General features: G+C 37.4%; 1 protein-coding gene across 1 annotated transcript in view; it reads left to right on the forward strand.

The window, feature by feature from the left end:
* The first annotated feature begins 11,876 nt into the window (after positions 1-11,876).
* The window catches only part of PGAP1 (post-GPI attachment to proteins inositol deacylase 1), a 76,923-nt gene continuing 66,082 nt past the window's right edge, over positions 11,877-22,717 (forward strand). The window contains exons 1-3 of the mRNA XM_047085176.1: positions 11,877-12,023; positions 18,461-18,614; positions 20,027-20,202. Of these exons, the coding sequence (XP_046941132.1) occupies positions 11,877-12,023; positions 18,461-18,614; positions 20,027-20,202 (477 nt within the window). The remainder of the gene's footprint in view (positions 12,024-18,460; positions 18,615-20,026; positions 20,203-22,717) is intronic.

Consider the following 22,717-nt stretch of genomic DNA (forward strand, 5'->3'; position numbering starts at 1 on the left):
ATCTTCCCAGCAATCGCCAGGGTAGAATTATTCTTCCTATTTTGAAGTTAAGGAAACAGAGACTCAAAGAAATTAAATAATTCCCCAAATCATAAAAATAAAGGTAAAACTGAAACAGGTCTTCCTATATTATACTATTAGTTGAGAAAAGTTCAGTTTGGAGTTGGAACTCCTTGGAAACTCACTCTGCTTTTCACCAAGTCATAAATAATTCAACATTAAAAAGTTAATCAATGGAAATAAGATGTCTACAATTCTTTCTAGATATGTCAATTTCCTTCTACCATCATCCCTCTTTTACTGAGATTGTGTCTCAAATAGACATTTGTCCCTCAATTATGATAGAAACCTTCTGCTAACCCTATTTTTAGCATTAAAAAAGTTTAAACCTAATGTGTTTTTCTTTAGTGGCCTAGCACCAGGATTAGGGAAGATATACATTGATAATTTTGTAGATGAGACACTCATATGATAATAAAGGCAACTGTGGAATGTTGTGCAGACTTGGCCTTCTGGTACCACTCTATAAATGTCCTAACATATGAGTAACTATTACTTTGGTCCTGTAGCCCTTTAAGAGGAAACTAAAGATTCTTAAAAATTAACAAAATTCCCCCAAACAAACATCAAACAAAAATTAATGAAATTTATTTTGCCTTAAAGTTCTTACAGATATTTCCTATATCCCTATATGTTTGAATATGCTTAATAAAATATATTAGTTATTTAAAATGGATCTGTTAATAAAATTAGCCATAATACTACGTCAGACGGTGTCACAATATTTCATATGTATGTACAGTGACAGAATTCTAGTTAAAGTGACACACATTTAGCTAAAGTTTGCATTACACTAAAAGCCCAAGTTTTCTGCTATCTCACCATTAATCATACTTCTTGACCAATGTCTAATGAGTTTGGAAAATCAGAGAATCCATGTTGGCTAATGTTACCATTCATAGGTACAGAATTTGAATGTGGAATATTGAATAAAGGATTTCCTATTCCAGGGGTAAGCAAACAATAGATAACAGGTCGAATCTGGCCTGTTGTCTATTTTCATAAATAATGTTTTATTGTTTACCTTGTTTACCTATTGTCTATAGTGCCTTTCACATTACAACAGCAGAGTTGAGTAGTTGTAACAGAGACCATATGCCCCACAAAGCTGAAATATTTATTATCTGGTCCTTTACAGAAAGTTTGCTAACTCCTCATTTAGTTCAATCTTCCCAATATGTAGATAAGGACATATATCTAGATCCTTTGGTAATATTTTCATAGATCTCAATAAACATCATGCTCTGCCTAAATATATGAACATGTTCTTTAGCCAACACTCACTATCTTTTCCCACATGTCTTACCATTCTCAAGACAAGTACATATTTGTGTCACATATTGTTGTATTCTTTTTTAACGGTTCCAGACCACCACAATAAAGCAAATATTGCAGTTAAGCAAGTCACATGAATTTTTTGGCTTCCTGGTGCATATAAAAGTTATGTTTACACCATACTGTGGTATATTAAGTGTGCAATAGCATTACATCTAAATATATGCATACCCTAATTTTAAAATATTGCTAAAAAATGCTAAGCATCATCTGAGCTTTCAGCGAGTCATAATGTTTTTGCTGGTGGAAGGCCTTGCCCTGATGTTGATGGCTGCTGACTGATCAGGGTGGTAGTTGCTGCAGGTTTGGTGGCTGTTGCAGTTTCTTAAAATAAGACAGAAATGAACTTTATCACATCAATTGACTTTTCCATTCATGAACGACTTCTCTACAGCATGTGATGCTATTTGATAGCATTTTACCCACTTCTCAAGTTTTATCATGAGATTGCAGCAACTCAGTCACATCTTCAGACTCTACTTCTAATTCTAGTTCTCTTGCTATATCTACCACATTGGCAGTAACTTCCTCTACTGAAGTCTTGAACTCCTCAATGTCATCCATGAGGGATGGAATCAACTTCTTCCAACTTCCTGTGAATGATGATATTTTGACCTGTTCCCATGAATCACAAATATTCTTAATGGCATCTCGAATGGTGCATCCTTTCCAGAAGGTTTTCAATTTACTTTGCCCAGCTGCATCAGAGAAAACACTATCTATGGCAGCTATAGCCTTATGAAATGTATTTCCTTGACCTGTGGGCTGCAGAATGGATGTGTTAGCAGGCATGAAAACAACATTAATCTTATTGTACGTCTCTACCAGAGCTCTTGGGTGACGAGGTGCATTGTCAATGAGCAGTAATATTTTGAAAGGAGTATTTTTTTCTGAGCAGTAGATTTCAACAGTGGGCTTAAAATATTCAGTAAGCCATGTTGTGAACAGATGTACTGTCATCCAGGCCTTTTTGTTCCATTTATAGAGCACAGGCAGAGTATATCTGATTAATTCTTAAAGATCCTCAGATTTTCAAAATGTTCAATGAGCTTTGACTTCAACTTAAAGTCACCAGTTGCATTAGCCTCTAACAAGAGAGTTAGACTGTCCTCCAAAGATTTAAAGCCAGGCATTGACTTCTACTATATAGCTATGAAAGTCCCAGATGGTATCTTCTTTCTATAGCGTGCTGTTTGGTCTACATGGAAAATCTGTTGTTTAGTGTAGCCACCTTGATCAATTATCTTAGCTAGATCTGGAAAATTTGCACAGTTTCTATATTAGCTCCTGCTCCTTCACCTTGCATTTTTATGTGCTATAGATGGCTTTTTCCCTAAAACCTCATGAAGTAAACTCTGCTAGCTTCAAACTTCTTGTTCAGCTTCCTTACCTCTCTCAGACTTCATAGCATTGAAGAGAGTTAGGGTTTTGTTCTAGATTAGGCTTTGGCTTAAACCTTGTTCTAGATTAGTTTGTAGCTGGTTTGATCTTCTGCCCAGACCACTAAAACTTTGTCTATATCAGCAGTAGGTCTATTTTTCTTTCTTATCATTTGTGTGTTCACTGGAGTAGTACTTTTCATTTCCTTCAAGAACTTTTCCTTTGGGTTCACAATTTGGTTAACCAGTGCAAGAGGTTTAACTTTTAGCCTACCTCACTTTTGACATGCCTTCTTTAGGAAGCTTAATCATTTCTAACTTTTGACCTAAAGTGAAAGACAAAAGACATGTGACTCTTCCTTTCAGTTGAACACTTAGAGGCCATTTTAGGGTTATTAACAGGCCTAATTTAAATATTGTTGTGTCTCAGGGAATAGGAAGCCCTGAGGGGGAAATGCACAGGAATGGCTGATTTGTAAAGCAGTCAGAACATGCACATTTATCAGTTAGGTTTGCCATCTCATATGGGTGTGGTTTGTGGTGCCCCAAAACAATTACAATAGTAACATCAAAGATCACTAATCACAGATCACTATAACAAATATAATAATGGAAAAGTTTGAAATACTGCGAGAATTACCAAAATGTGACACAGAGACATGAAGTTAGCAAATGTTTGGAAAAATGGTAGTAATAGTCATGCGTGATGCAGGGTTGCTACAAACCTTGAATTTGCAAAGAACAGAGTGTATGTGAAGTGAGATAAAGTGAAGCATAATAAAACATGTATGCCAGTATTAAATAAATAAAAAACATTATTCAAAAACACTTTTCAAATACCTCTAATTACAAGGTCCTGTACTGAGCCCAGGTATTAAAAATGACCGAGACCCTCTTACAGCTCATGCCTTTGAAAAGCTAAAGTCCTTTGGAGGAAAATAGACATACAAGCAGAAAAACTGATATAAGGAAGATCCCAAATAATGATTACCTTGATCATTCTTCCCATTAGTGTTATCTGAGTTTCGGTATTCATTAACTGAACATATTAATATGCCATCTAAAGCTTCTTAAACTGTACTTCCATTAAAGCAAATTTCTATTGCACACTTCACCCTGAAGGGGATCCTCTGGCTTTAACTACATTTTTAAAATACAGGAATACTGGTTTTTTTTCCAGCTTTATTGAAATATAATTGACCCATAACATTTTGTAAGTTTATGGTATACAGTGTGTTGATTTGAGAGAAATACTGCTTTTATAAAACACATAGTATCACTAAGTAATATAATAATGCTAAAGCAAGCTTTTGTTATCTGTAGTTATTATCAGGATCATGATTTTATTTATTTTAGACAACAATCTGTAGGAAAAAACAACTATATTACAAATGGCATTTTTCTCTATTGAATAGAAAGAAATCCAATTATTTTCTCCTTGACTTCTATTTTTTCATCCTGTCCCCTCTCTCCTTATTTCTTTAAATAAAACATTTCCTTCTAAAATTTTTAAAAATTAAAAAAAAATGTTTATTTATTTTTGAGAGAGAAAGAGCATGAGTGGGGGAGGAGCAGAGAGAGAGGGAAACACAGGATCTGAAGCAGGCTCCAGACTCTGAGCTGTCAGCACAGAGCCTGATGCGGGGCTCAAACTCATCAACTGTGAGATCATGAGTGGAGCCAAAGTTGGATGCTTAACCGACTGAGACACCCAGGTGCCCCTAAAACATTTCATTCTAGAAGTCTTTTTATTATAATATCCCATTATTATATCATTCCCAAGAAATGTTAAATCTGAGATTCAGTAATTTAAACACTTGACCTAGTAGGTCAATAACATACTAGAGTATTCAGCAAATGTACATAGTGCTTTATATTCAAAACATTTTCTTTATTCTTCTGAATGAACTTTTTAAATTTTCTCTATAAGAAAACCAATATAACCCAAAATGTTAAAATTTTTTGCCTGATTTTAATGGTGAGAGACAGCACAAATGTAATTAAAAATATGGATTGCAAGGCTGAGGTTCTGTTGTCTTTCATTTTGCAGTAACGGAGAATGAAGTGGTGAAAAAAAGGATAATCAGGCTGAAAATCCATATTTTGTTTTTGATGATCTACTCTCAGTTTCCTTGGAAACAGAACTGACAGCCACAGAATTGCTGGCATTATGTTTTCTTTTCTTTTTAAGCTTTAAAGCACCCAAGCAAAGGCAAGGTTTTATGGCTATAATCTGTAGACTCTGACTTATTTTCAAACAAATTAAAAACAAGTATTTATTGAATGCCTATTACATATAAGGTACTATGAGGTAAAATTAACAAGTATGAGAGAGGGCTTTAAACCAACTAAGTGGAATAAATTTTAGTTTCTAACAGCCAATCTATTATATTTTGGGGTTTTGTTTTGTTTTGTTAAGAAAAGGAGAGAGGAAATAGGCTTTATCTAAAAAAAAAAAAAACCTATAGAGTGAGCATAGTACATTGAAACTAGTGTAGTTTAGTGAAATTAATTTAATTTAATTAATTTATTTATTTTTAAATATGAAATTTATGGTCAAATTGGTTTGCATACAACACCCAGTGCTCATCCTAACAGGTGCCCTCCTCAATACCCATCACCCCCCCCCCACCCCCCATCAACCCTCTGTTCTCAGTTTTTAAGAGTCTCTTATGCTTTGGCTCTCTCCCTCTCTAACCTCTTTTTTTTTTTTCCTTCCCCTCCCCCATGGTCTTCTGTTAAGTTTCTCAGGATCCACATAAGAGTGAAAACATATGGTATCTGTCTTTCTCTGTATGACTTAGTGAAATTAATTTTAGAAAACAACTAGATTCCTACACAAGACAGCATGATTCCATCTTCCTGTATGCAAAAACTGGGGAATATGTGGGTCGTTACTATGTGTTGAGGAAACAGTTTTTGCTTCCAAGAAATAAAACAAAAACTAAAGCGAGCTTAAATAGTTTAAACCTAAAATGTTTTCTGAGAAACTGATATATTAATGAATTTGCTAAATATTTCAGTTGAGGGGTTACTGTCAAATGACTATAATATAATCTTTTCCTTTATGAAAACTTGCATTCATTTAAGTTTTAAGAGACTTAATTCAATTAAAATATCATAAAGTTTCAGAAATCATTTGTCAAATATCTTCATTTTACCTACGAAAAAACTGAGGCCTAAGGAAATGGAGACACTCGCCCTAAATGATACCTGGGTGGCAGAACTAGAAGTGCTAAAACTGAGATTTCTTGATTACCAGTGTTCTTTAGTGCTCTATTAGTAATAAAGTTCATTGAGGTTTCATTTTGCAAATATTTTAATTTTACACAATTCTTAGCAACTCTTCTATTGTTTAAAAACAAGATACAATAAGAAATAAAAATACTTTATGAACATGTATCCAAATGAAAGAACCAACAAATGTAGCTTTAATAGGCACATTTAAGTTCTGAGTGAACTATGAAGCTGTATGCTTTTCAGAAAGTGTCAGAAGTAAACATCAGAATGATCAAAAAGCCTCTCATTACTGTGAATTGTGGGAAGCTCACCTTCTTAATTCTTCCAATAGTAGCATCTATCTATCAACTCAATCACTCAGTAATTCAAGGAGCACTCTTTGAACCCCTGTTACATTATGTATATAAATCATTTTTCTCTGGGATCCCTTTCCCCCTAACCAGTTAAATACTTCCTCTCTTGTGCTCCAATACCCCTTGTTCATATCTCTATTCTAACACTTACCATACTATAGTGCAGTTATGTTATGTACTTACCTTAGATTCCTTGACATCAATGACTCATTTATCTCTTATAAATCAGACTCAGTGGTCTCATTTCTCTTTTTCCTAATCTCTGTTATGGAGCTTGGCACATAATAGTCAATTAAATGTCTCATCACTACATAATATCTATTTTTGGTTTTCCCTTGATGAGAGAGCTACAGGAAAGCAAGAGATCTATGTTAGCTGAGAAGACCAGGAAAATTGCAGAGCAAGAGTATGGAACACTGTTGACTAGGTCCTCACTATTGATCACCTCTGGCTGACTGCCAAGTTCATTTCTTAAAATGGTAATTCCCAAGTATTTCCACTCCCTTTGAGCATTAACCCTTCCTTCAATCCCTTATTTCCACCCAATGGGTTTTATTCCTACATAAACATTAAGTTTATCCAGTGAAATTTTCCTCATCTTAATCTTCTCCATCTCAATATTTTCTTTCTTCTCAGGTTTCTGAAAAAGATAGATTTCTCCTCCTTCTCCTTTTCATTTAAGATCGTTCTTTACTAGCTCCTATTTAACTGCTTAAAAATGTATTTTGGTGAACTTTTAGCCTAGAAAAAAGTTTAGTGAACCTACTACTTAAACTGCTTTCATATATTCACGAAAAGGAGGGTAGAACTGCTTATATTTACAGCTTCCATTTTCTTAGACTTATTTGTTTCTTAAAACACTGTAATCTGCATTTTCTCCTCACTGCTCAAATGAAATAACATTCTTTATTATTATTATTATTATTATTATTATTTTAGAGAGAGTGTGGCCAAAGGGGGAGAGTACCTATTAGGGAGAGAGAAAGAGAATCTTAACCAGGCTCCCCGCTCAGAGCAGACCCCAACACAGGGCTCAGTCCTATGATGCTGGGATCATTACCTGAGCCAAAATCAAAAGAGGCTCAACCAACGGAGCCACACAGGTGCCCCTGAAATAACATCCTTGAAGCGACTTTTCCTTTATGATTTAAAATTTGTGCAAGAAGTGCTAGATACTACCAAAAGAACTAATTTATTTTTTAAATGTTATTTATTAATTTTTGAGAGGGGGGATGGGCAGAGAGGGGCAGAACCTCAAGCCCCTCCGATGTGGGGCTTGAAGGCACAAACTGTGAGATCACAACCTGAGCTGAAATCAAGAGTCAGATGCTCAACTGACTGAGCCACCCAGCCCCTCCCCTCAAAAAACTAACTTAAAAGAAACTTGTCACATACATCCTTTATCTGTTCTCATTCTAAACACACAGAACTTCTAGACTTTTTTTTTACTTCATTACTGAATGCTATAGAAAGAAATAAAAATCTTTAAGTTCCATAGAGAGAATTCCATAACAGTATGGAATCTCTTGCTCATAGTGATCATTGACTAGGATTGAAAATAAAAAAACAGCATCCCAGACCACATAATTTGTGGAGGTGATCCCAATTATGCATACTGCTTTCATTATGCAGAAACTAAAAAAAAAAAAAAAAAAAAAAAGCCAAGAAATTAATATAAGTGGGCCCAGCCAAAGAAAATCTCTACAACCTAGGAGAGGTGCAGGACCCTGACGTATGTAATTCATCTTGAAGATGAGTTTACAAACCAAAATTACAAAGCAGTTGAGGAAATCTGACATCATGAGAGATAGCATGGATAGCATCATGAGAGATACGTATGGGAGAAATAACAACGAGGAATTCTAGATAACACATAAATGATCTTTAGAATGAAGGTGTTTAAAATATTTTTAAAGAGATTTAAAAAGAAATTTTTAATGGTTGTTTTTTATTTATTTTGAGAGAAAGAGATAGAGAGCAAGCAGGGGAGAGGCAGAGAGAGAAGGAGACAGAATCCCAAGCAGGCTCCACACCATCAGTACAGAGCCCGATGCAGGTCTTGAACCCACAAACTGTGAGATCATGACCTGAGCTGAAATCAAGAGTGGGGCACTTAACCAACTGAGCCACAAAAGGGCCCCAAAGAGATTTTTAAATACCAATGAACTCCATAAGGTAAGAGTAGAATCTTATGAGAGACCAAGGACAGATGAATTTGAATAAAAAAAGAGAAATTTTAGACATAAAAAAATAGTCATTGAAATAGGACAACTTCTCAGCATATAGGATAAATAATAAACATTTAAGACCATGAATTGGGTGAACTAGATCACATGGGATAAAGACTGAGAAGCCAAAGGAGTAGGAGAAAACCCAGTGGAAAATGGTATTAAGACAACAGAGGACAATGTTTTAAGGAAGTGGCAGAAAGATCAAGTTTGACTGAAAAGTGTCATTTGGATTTGGTAATTTGGTCAGTGGGTACCTTTGCCAGAACAGGTTCCTTGGAGTGATAGTGGGGGAGACAAAAATTATGGTGTGTTGAGGCACGGATGGGAGGTGAGGAATTGGAGATAAGTATTGGCACACCTTTAGGAACCTTGACTGAAATAAGAAGGCAAGAGCTACAGGTGATAATTGCAGGGAGGATTATTCTCTTTTGAAATGAATAAGATTTAAGCATATTAATATGCTTTGGGGGAGGGAAGATAGACGGCAAGTGATTGACAGAGACTTTAACTTGATAGAACTAATTTCCCAAAGAGAAAGGAGGAGGGGATGGAACTAAAACACAACTAAAGGGATTTGCTTTTGATGTCCTCTGAGGAACAGCAAAGTACCATAATAATGCTTACTTCATGCCAGGTATTGTTCCAAGCATTTTAGATATATTAACTGAACTGGATGGAAATGATGAACTTGAGAGTGAAAAATGAATGTTTATCTGAAAATCAAAATGATCTTTTTTTTTAAATTTTTTTTAACGTTTATTTATTTTTGAGACAGAGAGAGACAGAGCATGAACGGGGGAGGGTCAGAGAGAGGGAGACACAGAATCTGAAACAGACTCCAGGCTCTGAGCCATCAGCACAGAGCCTGACGCAGGGCTTGAACTCACGAACTGCGAGATCATGACCTGAGCTTAAGTCGGACGCTTAACCGACTGAGCCACCCAGGCGCCCCAAAAATCAAAATGATCTTTAGAAATACGGAGATAAAACTGTGTAGTAATAATTTCTAAAAGAGAAGGAAGAAGAGATGGTGAAGTGGTGGTTTGATGAACAGGAGAGGAAGTTGACCAGAAACATAAAAGTATTTCAGAATAGTAATGCAAATGATTGTGTCACTTTCTCCTATAGTGCTCAGATATACTAGTGTCAGAGCTCAGACACAGACTGTAATGACCCATGGCTGGAAGTCTGTAAGCAGCCTAGGATGGCGAGACAGAGTTCAGGAAGTTGACAGCACTGGCAGAGGGTGGTTAATTGAGGCTCACTGGGGTTAGGTTAGATATGAAAGGAGGTGAGGCCAGGAGGGGGATAATAATGGATAGGAAAAAAGAAAGTAAAAGAGTTGAAACAGAAAGATTACAAACGTAAAAAGTCCATTAACTCTCTATCCGACGACTCCTTTCTCAGGCATCAGGTTGCCACAAGCCGTGAAGGCCACCAGAAGAGTATGCTATGTCATCTTCAAGTTCAGGGTTTTCTCCATGTAGCATTATAGTCCACTGACCAGCGTTACTGGCATCACCAAGGAGCTTGTTAGAAATGCAGAATCTTGGGGCACCTGGGGGGGCTCAGTTGGTTAAGTGTCTGACTTCAGCTCAGGTCGTCATCTCACAGTCAGTGAGTTTGAGCCCCGCATCGGGTTCTGCGCTGTCAGCACAGGATCCTCTGTCTCCCTGTCTCTGCCCCTTCCCCCACTCACTCTCGCTTTCAAAAATAAACATTAAAAAAAAAGGAAAGAAATGCAGAATCTGAAGCCCCACTCCAGAAATACTGAAGCAGAATCTGCTTAACAGAATCTCCAAGTGATTCATACCACATTAAATTTAAGAGGCACTGGGGTAGAGAGTGTAGATTCACCCTCGGTTTGTATGTGCTGCTCATGATATGCTAGAAGAAACAAGGGGCAGACATTCTGTGATGCTCTTGAGCTCCCAGACTTTATTACCTATTTTGTATTCATTATTTATATTGTATTTTGTACTTATTACCTATTTTATGTATAACTTAAATCGTTTTCCAAATGATTTGTCATCCTGTACACTAACTCCTCCCTAATTCCATCCCACAAAACTGAAATGAAGTGAAATGAAATTTAGTGTCAAAATTAATTCTAGGGAAAAATTTGCAATTAGCCACACACACGCATCTGTTCTTCCTTCAACTTTAAAGAGTGATACTGTGTCTTCGCATAACATTCTAGCGTAATGAAGTCACTATTCATGATTACGAATGGTTTTTGAACTGCTTTTCACCCCCTTCTTTGTGCAAAACCAAACTGAAATTCTTCTAAATTTGAAGTAAGTCACTTGAGAGTCTGAGTGGAAGCTCGAGCGAAATTGTCTCTTCACATTAATTTGTAACCGAATTCCGAAGAGGTGAAGATCCTGGGGAGCAAAGCAAGACAGCGTCCAACTGGTCACGCTGACAACTGTTGGAAGCTCAGTGTTCATGGAAATTTTAATACCGTTTCCTAAAGACTCGCAATGCTTTTTGTGATTCAGGCTTTCATCTTACACCAAGAACTGAGTCTTGTCGACCTGCTGGCTGTTATTTATGTGCTGGTGCTTTTAAGTGCTGTTCCCCACTGGGCCAAGGTCTCTGGTCAAAGAGCGGGAAAAAACCATTTGTTCCCTTCTCAAGCTAACTGGTCCTGAGAGCTGTGAACGTGCCCCACCATCACTGGGAGAACCGAAATTGCGGAGGCCTGAGGCATTTCAAAAGCGAATGTGGCTTTCAAACTGCGCAGGGCTAGAGAGGTTTGCGACGTGACAGCTGACGGTCCCCTTCCCCCCGCGGGGTCAGCTCCCTACCAGTAAGCGTCTCTCCCTCTCCAGGTTAACTCACCACACACCCACGCCCCCCCACCCCCTCCCCCCGCCAGCCCTTCCCCCTCCTCGCCTCCTAGGTTCCCGCCCCCTCCTCTTCATTCCCTCAGCCAGCCTCTCATAGCCTTTCGCGCCCCCTTCCTCCTTTTCCCTCTCATTGTTCCCTCCCTTTTTTCCCTTCGGTCTCTCGCCCTGCCCACCCCGCTTTCATCCCTTCTTTTTTCCCCTTGGATTCGCGCTCGCGCCGCAAACGCCGCCTCCTCTCTCCACCAGAAGCAGCCCGGCGGGAGACGCAGCAGGCCGACTTCGCGCAGGCGCACTGTGGGGCGGGCGTAAGGGCAGGCTGGGCGTCCGCGCAGGCGCTCGCTGTCCGGGCTTCGCTCAGGCGCTGGCTGCTAGGCGTTCTTCGCGGCTCTTGGTCGGGGTTTGGGGCCGCGCGCCGGCGGCGGCAGCATGTTTCTTCATTTAGTCAATCTCTGGAACCTGGCGTTTTATGCCCTTATGGTCTTCATGGCGACCCTGGGGCTGTGGGACGTCTTCTTCGGCTTCGAGGAGAACAAGTGCAGTATGAGCTATATGTTTGAGTACCCGGAGTATCAGGTGAGGTTCGGCTCTCTCCTCACCTGGGCGCTCTGAGACTCGGGCCCCTCCTGTGGGTTTCTCCTGCTTTGGCTCCCCGCGCCTCTGTGGCACCCGTATGCTAACCTCGTCTGTTTTTGGTTTTTTTTTTTTCCTCCCAGAAGACTTCCGACCACCCGCCCTCCCTGCTCACCTCACCTACCCTTTGTGTCCTCTCTTTTTTTCTTTCTTTCTTTCTTTCTTTCTTTCTTTCTTTCTTTCTTTTTAAGATTTTTACTTTTGGGGGATCTCTACACACGATATGGGTCTGGGACTTATAACCCCAACATCAAGAGTCTATGCTCCTCCCACGAGCCAGCCGGGCACCCCACCTTTGTGTCCTCCCTTAAAGTGGGGTGTTAGGTAGACGGTTCCTTGAGCATCCTCCCCGCCCCCCATAGTTGCTCCCCTGTCTCCCGCCCCCTTCCCGGTCCCAAATCCCAGGCACTGGTTGTTTTGACTGCCCGGGCCCACCCCGCCTCATTCCCAGAGACGCAAACTCAGCGCCTCTCCCTAAACCTAAACCCCATTTTCCCTGCGTTCCTGCCTTCACAGGTGCCCCTGGACCCTCCTTGGCTTTCCACGCACCTAATTCTTCCCCATCCCGCGCAGTGATTTGCACGTCAGCTTTCGCTTTTCTGGAAAGGGACTGAGCTTCCGCAGAGTTTGTGTTGGCTAGATCCCAAGACTGCCTTTGAGACTCCAGGGTCTTACCTCTGTGTGAAAGGCTAACCTGGGGAGGAATTAAATGGAAAACTGTTGAGGTTCCGTCCTGTAAAGTTTTGCAGAACCTCCGGTTTTGTAGGTTACCGGCCCGTGCGTGTGCATGCAAGCCTGTGTTTATGCTTGTCGCCTCTTAGCAGTTGTAGACAAAATCTATTTCATAGTGTTGTTTTTGTTTTCTCGCTGTGTTTGCAATTTAGGAGAGACCCGGCCCTTCTGTCTCGAGAGCGTGCGCGCCGTCCCCCACCTCTTACGTTCCATTTTGAGATTTTTCTATCACAACTGCTTCATCAGTTCAGCTTAGGAGAATTTGGAATTTCATTCATGACCAGCTGTGGTGACAAATTACACAACTGTCCAAAAAAATTTCTCTCGAATATGATTGTTTTATTTCTAAACGCATCTCCTAATTATGGAATACATGTTATAATGGTAACCCATCATAGGAAGTATGTGTACTATAATACATTACTGATAAAACGCATTCTTCGTATATTTTTAAAACCATAGCAGATTTTTTTTTTTTTTAAGGTGTAGAATGCAGATCGTGATTGCCTCTGCCCAGGGCATTGTGGATTAGCATATTATTTGATTAATGCTGCTATTATTTAGATCGTAAAAATACCTAAGGTTTAAATTGTTGAAGAACATCTTTTCCCGTGGGCAAAATTCTAATTTAGATTTCATTTGCTTTGAGATCCTTATCTTGGTTTTGCATCAGTGCTTATAAAGGAGTGGAAGAACTTGATACCAGATGCTACTGAAGGAGAAGATATTAATGTGTTACTGTTGTCTCAGTTTCTAAGCACGTATGCCGGTTTATGTTTATCAGAGTCTATACATAGTTAAATAGTGGGCTTTTAAGGTTTTTTTTAAACCGAAAATAGAGCCCTTATAATCTTTCATTTTTCTATGGTGTAATAATTGAGAAACTCAATAGTCACTTTAGTTTTCTACTTCATTGAAGAGTTTGATTAAAACAAAATTATCTGTAACAATACAGAACTAATTCCCATTTATTTTGAGATTGCCCACAATTATTGAAGCTACTTTAATATCTGCAGTAGTGGAAATTGCTTAGTGTTGGGAACAAAGCATATGGACCTCACAGATGCATTTCTTGCCTCATAAAATTAACTGGCAAGACAGCAAATTAGCTAATGCAAAAGAGCTGTTTGGGTTTTTTTGTTGTTGAGTAGTCTATTTAGCTCTTTTGATTCAAATTACTTTTTTGTGGTTTTACTGTTCCGTTACTGTTAATATTATTTGTCAGTACAGTAATAATTACAGTGGCAGGAGTTTCTGATTCACATTTTCAGTAGATATTTATTTTTATGATGTAAAAAGAGGCTGTGTTAATTCACTACAGTATTATATTCGATTCTTGTATCTTACATTGTGTACACCAGGTCATGTTATTTTAGAAATATAGTTAAAGCCTGTCTATAGAATTGAGTCATCTTGAATATAGTGAGATTTCTGGATAACTGAGATCGTTCTATTAAGAACCAGTGGTTTTTAATGAATAAAAGTATTCTAAATACGTCCATCATATGTATTGTTTACTTCTAGTTATATCTCGTAGTAAGCTTTCTAATTGTTCACAGGTTGATATCTGCATATAAGCTGACATATTCGTTGGCTTTTCAGCTTCTTGACACTTTTCTTCTTTTTTACTGTTAGTTTGCATATTTGTTAGCTGAATTTTAGAAAAAATGATAGTTGAAACACACTCTATTTTATTCTTCATTTAAAAAATAAAAGGTGGGACAGGAATTTGAACCTATTTGTAAGAATGAAGTTTTGAATTTAAAATTGAGTATTCATTTTCTACCTTTGGTTTTCGTAGATTCACTTACTCAGAGTTAACTGGACATCTCACAGACCTACCAGGCAAAATACACATTATCCCTTAAAGCTTCTTGCTTTATTATGATAGCAAGGCACAGCTTTTATTTGGTAGCAAACAGTTTTAGGCAAATTGTAGAATTCAAGAAGAAACATCTGTGTTGTTTTTCTCCCATATAGTAATTTATTTAACCGTCTTCAGATAAGTGACCTAGCAGTTGCTATCTGAAGAAAATGTTGATATTGGAAAATACAAATGATAGCATTTTGTTATTAATGTGATGTTCATTTGGCAAATAATTTATTGAATAACTACTCTGTGTCCAGTATATTCTAGATACAAGGTATGGGTAAGAAGGAATTAGAGATGAATCAGACTTTGCCTTTATGTCTTTATAGTACAGTGGGGGAGACAGGAATGTAATGGATGGTTAAAATGTACTAAATGTTATAGTTTCTTTTTTTTTTTTTTTTTTTAATTTTTTTTCAACGTTTATTTATTTATTTTTGGGACAGAGAGAGACAGAGCATGAACGGGGGAGCGGAAGAGAGAGAGGGAGACACAGAATCGGAAACAGGCTCCAGGCTCCGAGCCATCAGCCCAGAGCCTGACGCGGGGCTCGAACTCATGGACCGCGAGATCGTGACCTGGCTGAAGTCGGACGCTTAACCGACTGCGCCACCCAGGCGCCCCGTAAATGTTATAGTTTCACTGTAAGAGCGCATATGAGGTTCTTCACAGAAGACAGTGTCCAAGTTCATCTTCAGTAGTCAAAGGCTGTAGCCAAGTTGTAGTGAATTAGAGGATATATGTGTGTGTGTGTGTGTGTGTGTGTGTGTGTGTGTGTGTGTATATAGTTTACATTGCAGGAATAGGGGTGCCTGGGTAGCTCAGTTGGTTAAGCATCCAACTTTGGCTCAGGTCATGATCTCACTGTTCGTGAGTTTGAGCCCCATGTTGGGCTCTTGTATTGTGTCTCCCTCTCTCTCTGTCCTTCCTCTGCTTGTACTCTGTCTCTCAAAAAATGAATAAATGTTAAAAAAAATTTTTTTAAAGAAAATTGCAGGAATAAAGAATAGCATTTGTGAAGGTGGGAAGGCACCAGGACACATTGTATAAGCAGTATGTATATATATAAACTGCTAACACTGATTGCCTTCTGGGTGCAAACTACTAGGTGGCTAAAGGACTAGTGGTGGAAGAGAGCCTTTCAATGTACATTCTATTGAATCTTGAATTTTGAAGCATATTAAAAATAAATTTTAAAACATGGCATATGTAAGTTGTAAGAAAGGTAAGAATAATTAGAGCCAAATATTAGAGGACCACTGTCTTAAGCCTTTATAAATGCAGTCAGGAAACACAGAAGTTGTATGTTTTAACAAGGTATTTCTTGACACCACTATGGACTCTGGATTGTAGCAGGGAGGTTATGACAGGGAGAAAGACCAACCAGTCTAAAAGATTCAGTTGTCCCTAGGTGTTTTTATTAAGCTGGAGTTTTTAGGGGTGGGATGAACAAAGAGCCAAGAGCTCTTTGTAAGATCTTTTAAACTGCATTGTGATCAAAATCTCTTTTTTCTCCTTTTTTTCTTAATTATGGAGCTCAAATTTGAATTTTCCAGTTTTGATTTACAAGTAAAAGATATGTGTCATAAAAAAAGACATTTGTGTCTTGAATTGGTATTTTTCTAGTACTTGGGAACTTATTAGAATTTTTGTCTTTTGAAAGAGTTTGGGGTTTAGAGATTAGAAGGACCTGTACTAAGGCAGAGTCAAGAAGGGATGGACAGCAGGGGCAGGATTGTGGACATGTTATTTAAGTATAAGTGTAATTTGTTTTGATTGAAGGTCTGTTTTTGGGAAGGTGTGCTCATTTAAAATAATATATGCAAAATAATTTAAAATATATGGGACTCTTGTTACTATAAAAGTTTTCTTTTAAATCCCTTGACCCTCATCTTTTTCTTCATCAGCATCCTTTTCATAGGCCTATAATTTTCTGTCTTTAATCTGGTCAGAACCCTTTCTTTCTCTTCCTGCCACTCCCAACTTGAACTTGTTTTTCTATCTCTAGAGAATTAAATATTTCTTTTTCAATATATTGATAGTTTCCTATTCTTCTGAGTTAAGTTTCAGCTAGTTCAAAACTTAATGTACTAAAAAGAATGATCTAGGGGCGCCTGGGTGGCTTGGTCGGTTAAGCGTCTGACTTCGGCTCAGGTCATGATCTCGCGGTCCGTGAGTTCGAGCCCCACGTCGGGCTCTGTGCTGACAGCTCAGAGTCTGGATCCTGTTTCAAATTCTGTGTCTCTCTCTCTCTCTCTGACCCTCCCCCGTTCATGCTCTGTCTCTCTCTGTCTCAAAAATAAATAAACGTTAAAAAAAAAATTAAAAAAAAAAGAAAAAATAAAATAAAAATAAAAAGAATGATCTAATATTCATGTACTGTCACATCAAAAGATGTACTAAATTGGGAGAAGTTTAGATTAACATTTTCTTGTTCTCTCATGTTTCCTTTTTGCTTAATGTATACTTAATCAAAATATTGCATCATTTTAGTTTATTATACATTGTGCATAGTCAGTATTGGGGCTAATTTGAGTTGAAGCCCATATATATATAAAGTGAATTGCAGGATTAGTATTTCTGCATTTTGGGTATTGGAGGAGATAAAATTGCTAATATTTTAAGCAATAAGTGCACAGTCTCTAAAGATGTTTTCAGGTGTTATTAACACAGATTGTTTATGGTAATATTTTTAAAAGAATCTTGAATGTGCATGAATAATCAGAATTCTGCTTCTTAGAACAGTGAGGTTTTTCAGTGTCATTACCATTTATAGGCTTTAAAATTCATTCAGTAGTTAAAATTTTTATCAAGCACATGTACAGCACTGCTAGATCATTAAATCTATTGATGTCTACTTAAAATCTATTCAATGTAACTGATTTCATTTTTAATGGTTCTATACTCAAAAAAGGGGCAGAAGAAGAGAAGAAGAGCTTATACTTTACCATCACATTCATAGATGCTTATGTTTTGGGGATGACATTAAGACCTAACTTCTGTTTTGTTGGAAAAAAAAATTGCGTGAATTACTGGCTCATTTGTTATACAAAGTATGAATTGCAGAGTAATTTAAGGCTTGCTGACAAACCATACACCTGGTCCGTGAAAACTGAAACAGATGCTAATTCATTGGCATGTTTATGGTGAGAAAAGTGTACATGTCTTGACCAAGACATGGCTGTAAGGTTCAGATTAATGTGTTAAGCACATTGCAGATCAAAGCATATTAAGTTGAGAGGTCAGAAAGCTGTATTACAAAACAAGCTTACTTTGTTTTGAATGGTATAACAGCTGGAATATATAGTTGGGCCTGAAAAAAAGGAGAGACATTACAAAATAGTTTAAAATAGCAAAAAAGAATTGATTTGATAATGGAAAGCCTTTATCATTTCTAAGTATAATTGATACTGATACTATATTAAGAGCATTCCCAATTATATTAACATGTAACTTGCTGACATACCTCAGTGTTTTTCTTTAGTCAGTGGCTACTTTGAGTAATTTGCATTCATTAGAATTTCAGGTGGTTCCATTTTATGCGTTCTTGAAAACTGCATGGTTCAAAACTCACATAATTCAAGACTAATTCTGCATTCTACGTATGAATAGGCTAAAAGTAAAATTTGTTTGGAACATTAAGTGCAGTTTTATCATTAGTAGTATTTTTATGCTATGCTGTTTCAAATGTGTGTAATACAGAAATGGACACAGTAGGCTGAATTGTATTAATACAACTAATTAAAGTGAAATTGCTTTTTTTTTCTTTTTGCTGTAGAAAATAGAACTTCCAAAGAAACTGGCAAAACGCTATCCTGCATATGAATTATATCTTTATGGAGAAGGATCCTATGCTGAAGAACACAAAATTCTCCCTTTGACGGGTATTCCAGTTCTCTTTCTTCCTGGTAATGCTGGAAGTTATAAGCAAGGTAAGTCTTGGGGTTTGGGAGTGAGTCAAATGAGTGAAGGGAGCCAGCTGTATGTTGATGGATAGTAAATAAGTTTGTGGTGATGATCACTTTGTAGTATATACAGATGTTGAATTATAAAACTGTACACCTAAAGCTTATATAATAAAAAAGGAATGAATTAACTGATAACATGAATTACATGGTGCAATGTGGATAAATCTTAAAAACATAAGTGAAAGAAGCCAGTCATATAAAAACACGTATGTGATCCCATTTATAGAAATGTCCAGAATAAGCAAGTCCATGGGACAGAAAGTAAATTAGTAGTTTCCAGAAATTAGAAGGAGACGAGGAATGAGAAGTGACTACTAATGAGTACAGGGTTTTCTTTTTGGGGTAATTAAAAATGTCTAACATTAGATTAGAGAAATGATTTTAGAACTCGATGAATATACTAAAAGTGATTGAATTGTACACTTTACATAGTGAGTTGAATAATATGTGAATTACGTATGTTAAAAAAATGGAATGGCACATAGGTATTTTGTTTGTTAAACCATACACTGCAATTTTTAATGCCAGTTAAGGCAATCAGTTCACAAATTCTGTGGAGTTAGCAGAACAAAACCTGAAACAGTGATGGAAGCAGATAGACCAATGAGGAAACTATTAGAGTAGTTAAGGCAAGAGATGATGGTGCTTACATTAGGAAGACAGTAGTGGAAATGATGAGAATTGTTGATTGGGGGATATGTTTGGAAAGTAGAGTATGATAAGATTTACTGATGGATTGGATATCATGTGTAAGAAAAAGACAAATCAAGCATAGGTATCTGAACCAAGTGAGGAGCATATTATTTCTTGTAGGGATTTTCTCATTCTTAAAATCCTCAAGCGTGACTCATACAGATGACTAACATTTCTTACTCTTCAAAGAAATCTTCCCCTCCCTTTTAGCTGTTGTCCCTATTGAAGTGGAAGCAGGTAAAGAATGAATGACCTGTTTACTTTCTATTTAACTTAAATTTAAAAAACATTTAGGGCACAAGACATACAGGGCACAAACAATGGTTTGTTCTTCTGAATTGATAACTGTTGAAGGATGTCACCCTGAAGTAGGTTGTTTATACTTGGGAGTGTGGGATAAAGTTATTTGTTAAGAGACTTTGAAGCAACTTTTGAAAATTTTGTTTGGGGCACCTGGGTAGCTCAGTCAGCTAAGTGTCCGACTTTGGCTCAGGTCATGATCTCATGGTTCATTGGTTCAAGCTTCACGTTGGGCTCTGTGCTGACAACTCAGAGCCTGGAGCCTGCTTCAGATTCTGTGTCTCCCTCTCTCTCTGTCCTTCCCCCACTCGTGCTGTCTCTCTCAGAAATAAATAAAACGTTAAAAATGTTGTTTAATGTGCACATTGTATTTTCCTCTGCAGTCCGTTCTGTTGGCTCTATTGCACTTAGAAAAGCAGAAGACATTGACTTCAAATACCACTTTGACTTCTTTAGTGTGAATTTCAATGAAGAACTCGTGGCACTGTATGGTGGAAGTCTTCAGAAACAGACCAAGTTTGTACATGAATGCATTAAAACAATTCTCAAACTCTATAAGGTAGGAGATAAGCATGCAAATTAATAGTGATCACCTATTAACATCTTTTTTTTAAGACATTCAGCATATTTTAAATCATGTATTTGTTTATATGGAAGTTACAGATGGCACAAAGGTTTGTTTTTTGTTTTGGTGGGAGTCTTATTTTGCACTCCGTGGTTTTGAAATTTGAATTGGATTTATAAGGGGCGCCTGGGTGGCTCAGTCAGTTGAGCGTCCGACTTTGGCTCAGGTCATGATCTCACGGTCTTTGAGTTCGAGCCCCACATCAGGTTCTCTGCTGTTAGCATAGAGCCAGCTTCGGATCCTCTGTCCCCCTCTCTCTCTCTGTCCCTTCCCCGCTTGGGCTCTCTGTCTCTCTCAAAATAAATAAATAAACTTAAAAAAAAATAAGAGAAAAAAAAATAAATTGAATTTATAAGAAATGTCTCTTGTGAATTTAAGGGAAAAAAAATTTTTTTTAACTTTATAAATCAGAAGTGCATTGAGTTTCCTAAAGATCATTAGTATGGATTTCTGCTTCTAGTTATGAATAACTTGTACTAGGGTAGACCACTTCCGTATGTAAGCAACTATAAAGCTAGCCAGAATATTGAAATACATGTTTTTAAGTGTTGGCCAAGGACCTTGATCCCTGAAAGAAGGAAAACATGTGAGGTGAGCTTCATGATTGCCCTGATTTTCTGCCTGAAAGCATTTCCCAGACCATGGGACAAGTGGGTAAAGATCAAGCAGAGCACATTTATATAATTGAACTGAAGAAGGCAGAGATTGGAATTTGGGGCTACTGGAGTGGTTAAATCTGTGGGCATGGTATTAGAAAGAAGAGAGTCAGGCAGAAATAGAAGCTCTAGAAATTTGCATTTTCAACTTCGAATGCAGTGCTGAATATGCACAGGGCAAGAAGCTACAGGGCAATGGTATACCGAGGAGGAAGTGATGGGATGTATCTATCTCAAGTTCAAGGAATAAGGAGCAAGATATATCTTTAGAGAAATTTGGAAGAGTGGTAAAACAGTCTAAAAATCATTCTGTGCCAACACTTCTAAACAATGTCAGGGATAAAATACTACTGCCTACTGAGGTGGAGCCACTGCCTCCCATAGTATGCCACAATGAAACTCCTGGCCAAAAAAAAAAAAAAAAAACAAAAAAACTACCGAAGGAATTATGACCTGAATTGAGATTCCAGAGGTCACATGGTGCTAGGAAATAGGAGTTCTGATCAGCTGGAGCAGGAAGACCTATTTGAACACTCTGGGCATTGTTGAGATCCCAGAAAGGATGCTATTTAGGCATAAGACTATTCTATATTCTAGGTCTAAAGTAAGAGCTATTCTAGGATCCACCTTAATGCTTAAATAGAAGCCTCAAAAATACTCAAGGGTAAGGGGTTAAGTAAGGTAAGGTAAGTATGTATAACAAGAGAACAGATGAGGAGTCTCAGCAAAGACATGGAAACTATTAAAAAAGAAGAACAAAAAGGAAAATATAGAACTGAAGCAATACATACCAGAAATGAAAATTTCAGTACATAGGCTTTAAGCCGATTGAATACTACAGAATAAGAGATCATTGAATTTGAAGGTACGACAATAGAAACTATCCCAAAATGAAACACCGGACCAAAGAATGAAAAAGAAAGAGCCTCAGGAACCTGTGGGACAATACTAAGTAATCTAAGATTGATATAATTGGAACTCTAGAAGAGAAAGAAATTGGAAAGGAAAAAATATTTAAAGAACTAATGGTCCCCAGTTGGTCAATTTTGATTAAAAATTTTCAACCCACAGGTCCAAGAAGATCAGTGAGTGTTAAGCAGGAGAAATACAAAATCACACTTATATGTATCATAGTCAAATTGTTGAAAACTAAAGAGAAAAATCTTAAAAGCAGCCAAAAGAAAAAGATCCTTTACCTAACATACAGAGTAAACATACAGAGTAAAAATTACCAGTGCTTTTACATAAGAAATAGTGAAAGCCAAAAAACAACAAGATAACATCTTAAAGATCTTGGAGATGAGGTTAGGAAGGGTACTCTTCAACCTAAAATTGCATACCCAGCAAAAATATCATTCAAAAGTGAGGGCAAAATAAAGATATTTTCAGAGTTACAAAAACTGGCAGTTTGTCATTAGTAGACAAAGGGAAATAAAAGATTAGCATTAGGTGAACAGTACAGTAATACTTGCTGTAGACAAGATGAATGCTAATTAATGGGTGAAAGTTTGAGGAGAAAAAGGATATTTACATGATCTCAAAGAATCTTTTCTGAAATATTCATTAACAACAAAGGGGAAGAATAACTTTACAGTGGAGAAACCTGGCAGATACCATCTTAACCAAGATTAACATCACCAGTAATAACACATATTGATAGAAACCTCCTTGACATGTGTAATAAGACATATTGATATAAATCTCCTTGACGTGATGCATTGAGAAGGTTGCAGCATAATTTCTGTGGCATTGTCAACCTCACGTTAATCATGAGAAAATGGCAGGAAAACCCA

The sequence above is a fragment of the Lynx rufus genome, unplaced genomic scaffold (assembly GCF_022079265.1).
Source record: "Lynx rufus isolate CCGP_SWC_20201006 ecotype Redwood Valley unplaced genomic scaffold, mLynRuf1.p SCAF_2, whole genome shotgun sequence".
NCBI classification, from domain to species: domain Eukaryota; kingdom Metazoa; phylum Chordata; class Mammalia; order Carnivora; family Felidae; genus Lynx; species Lynx rufus.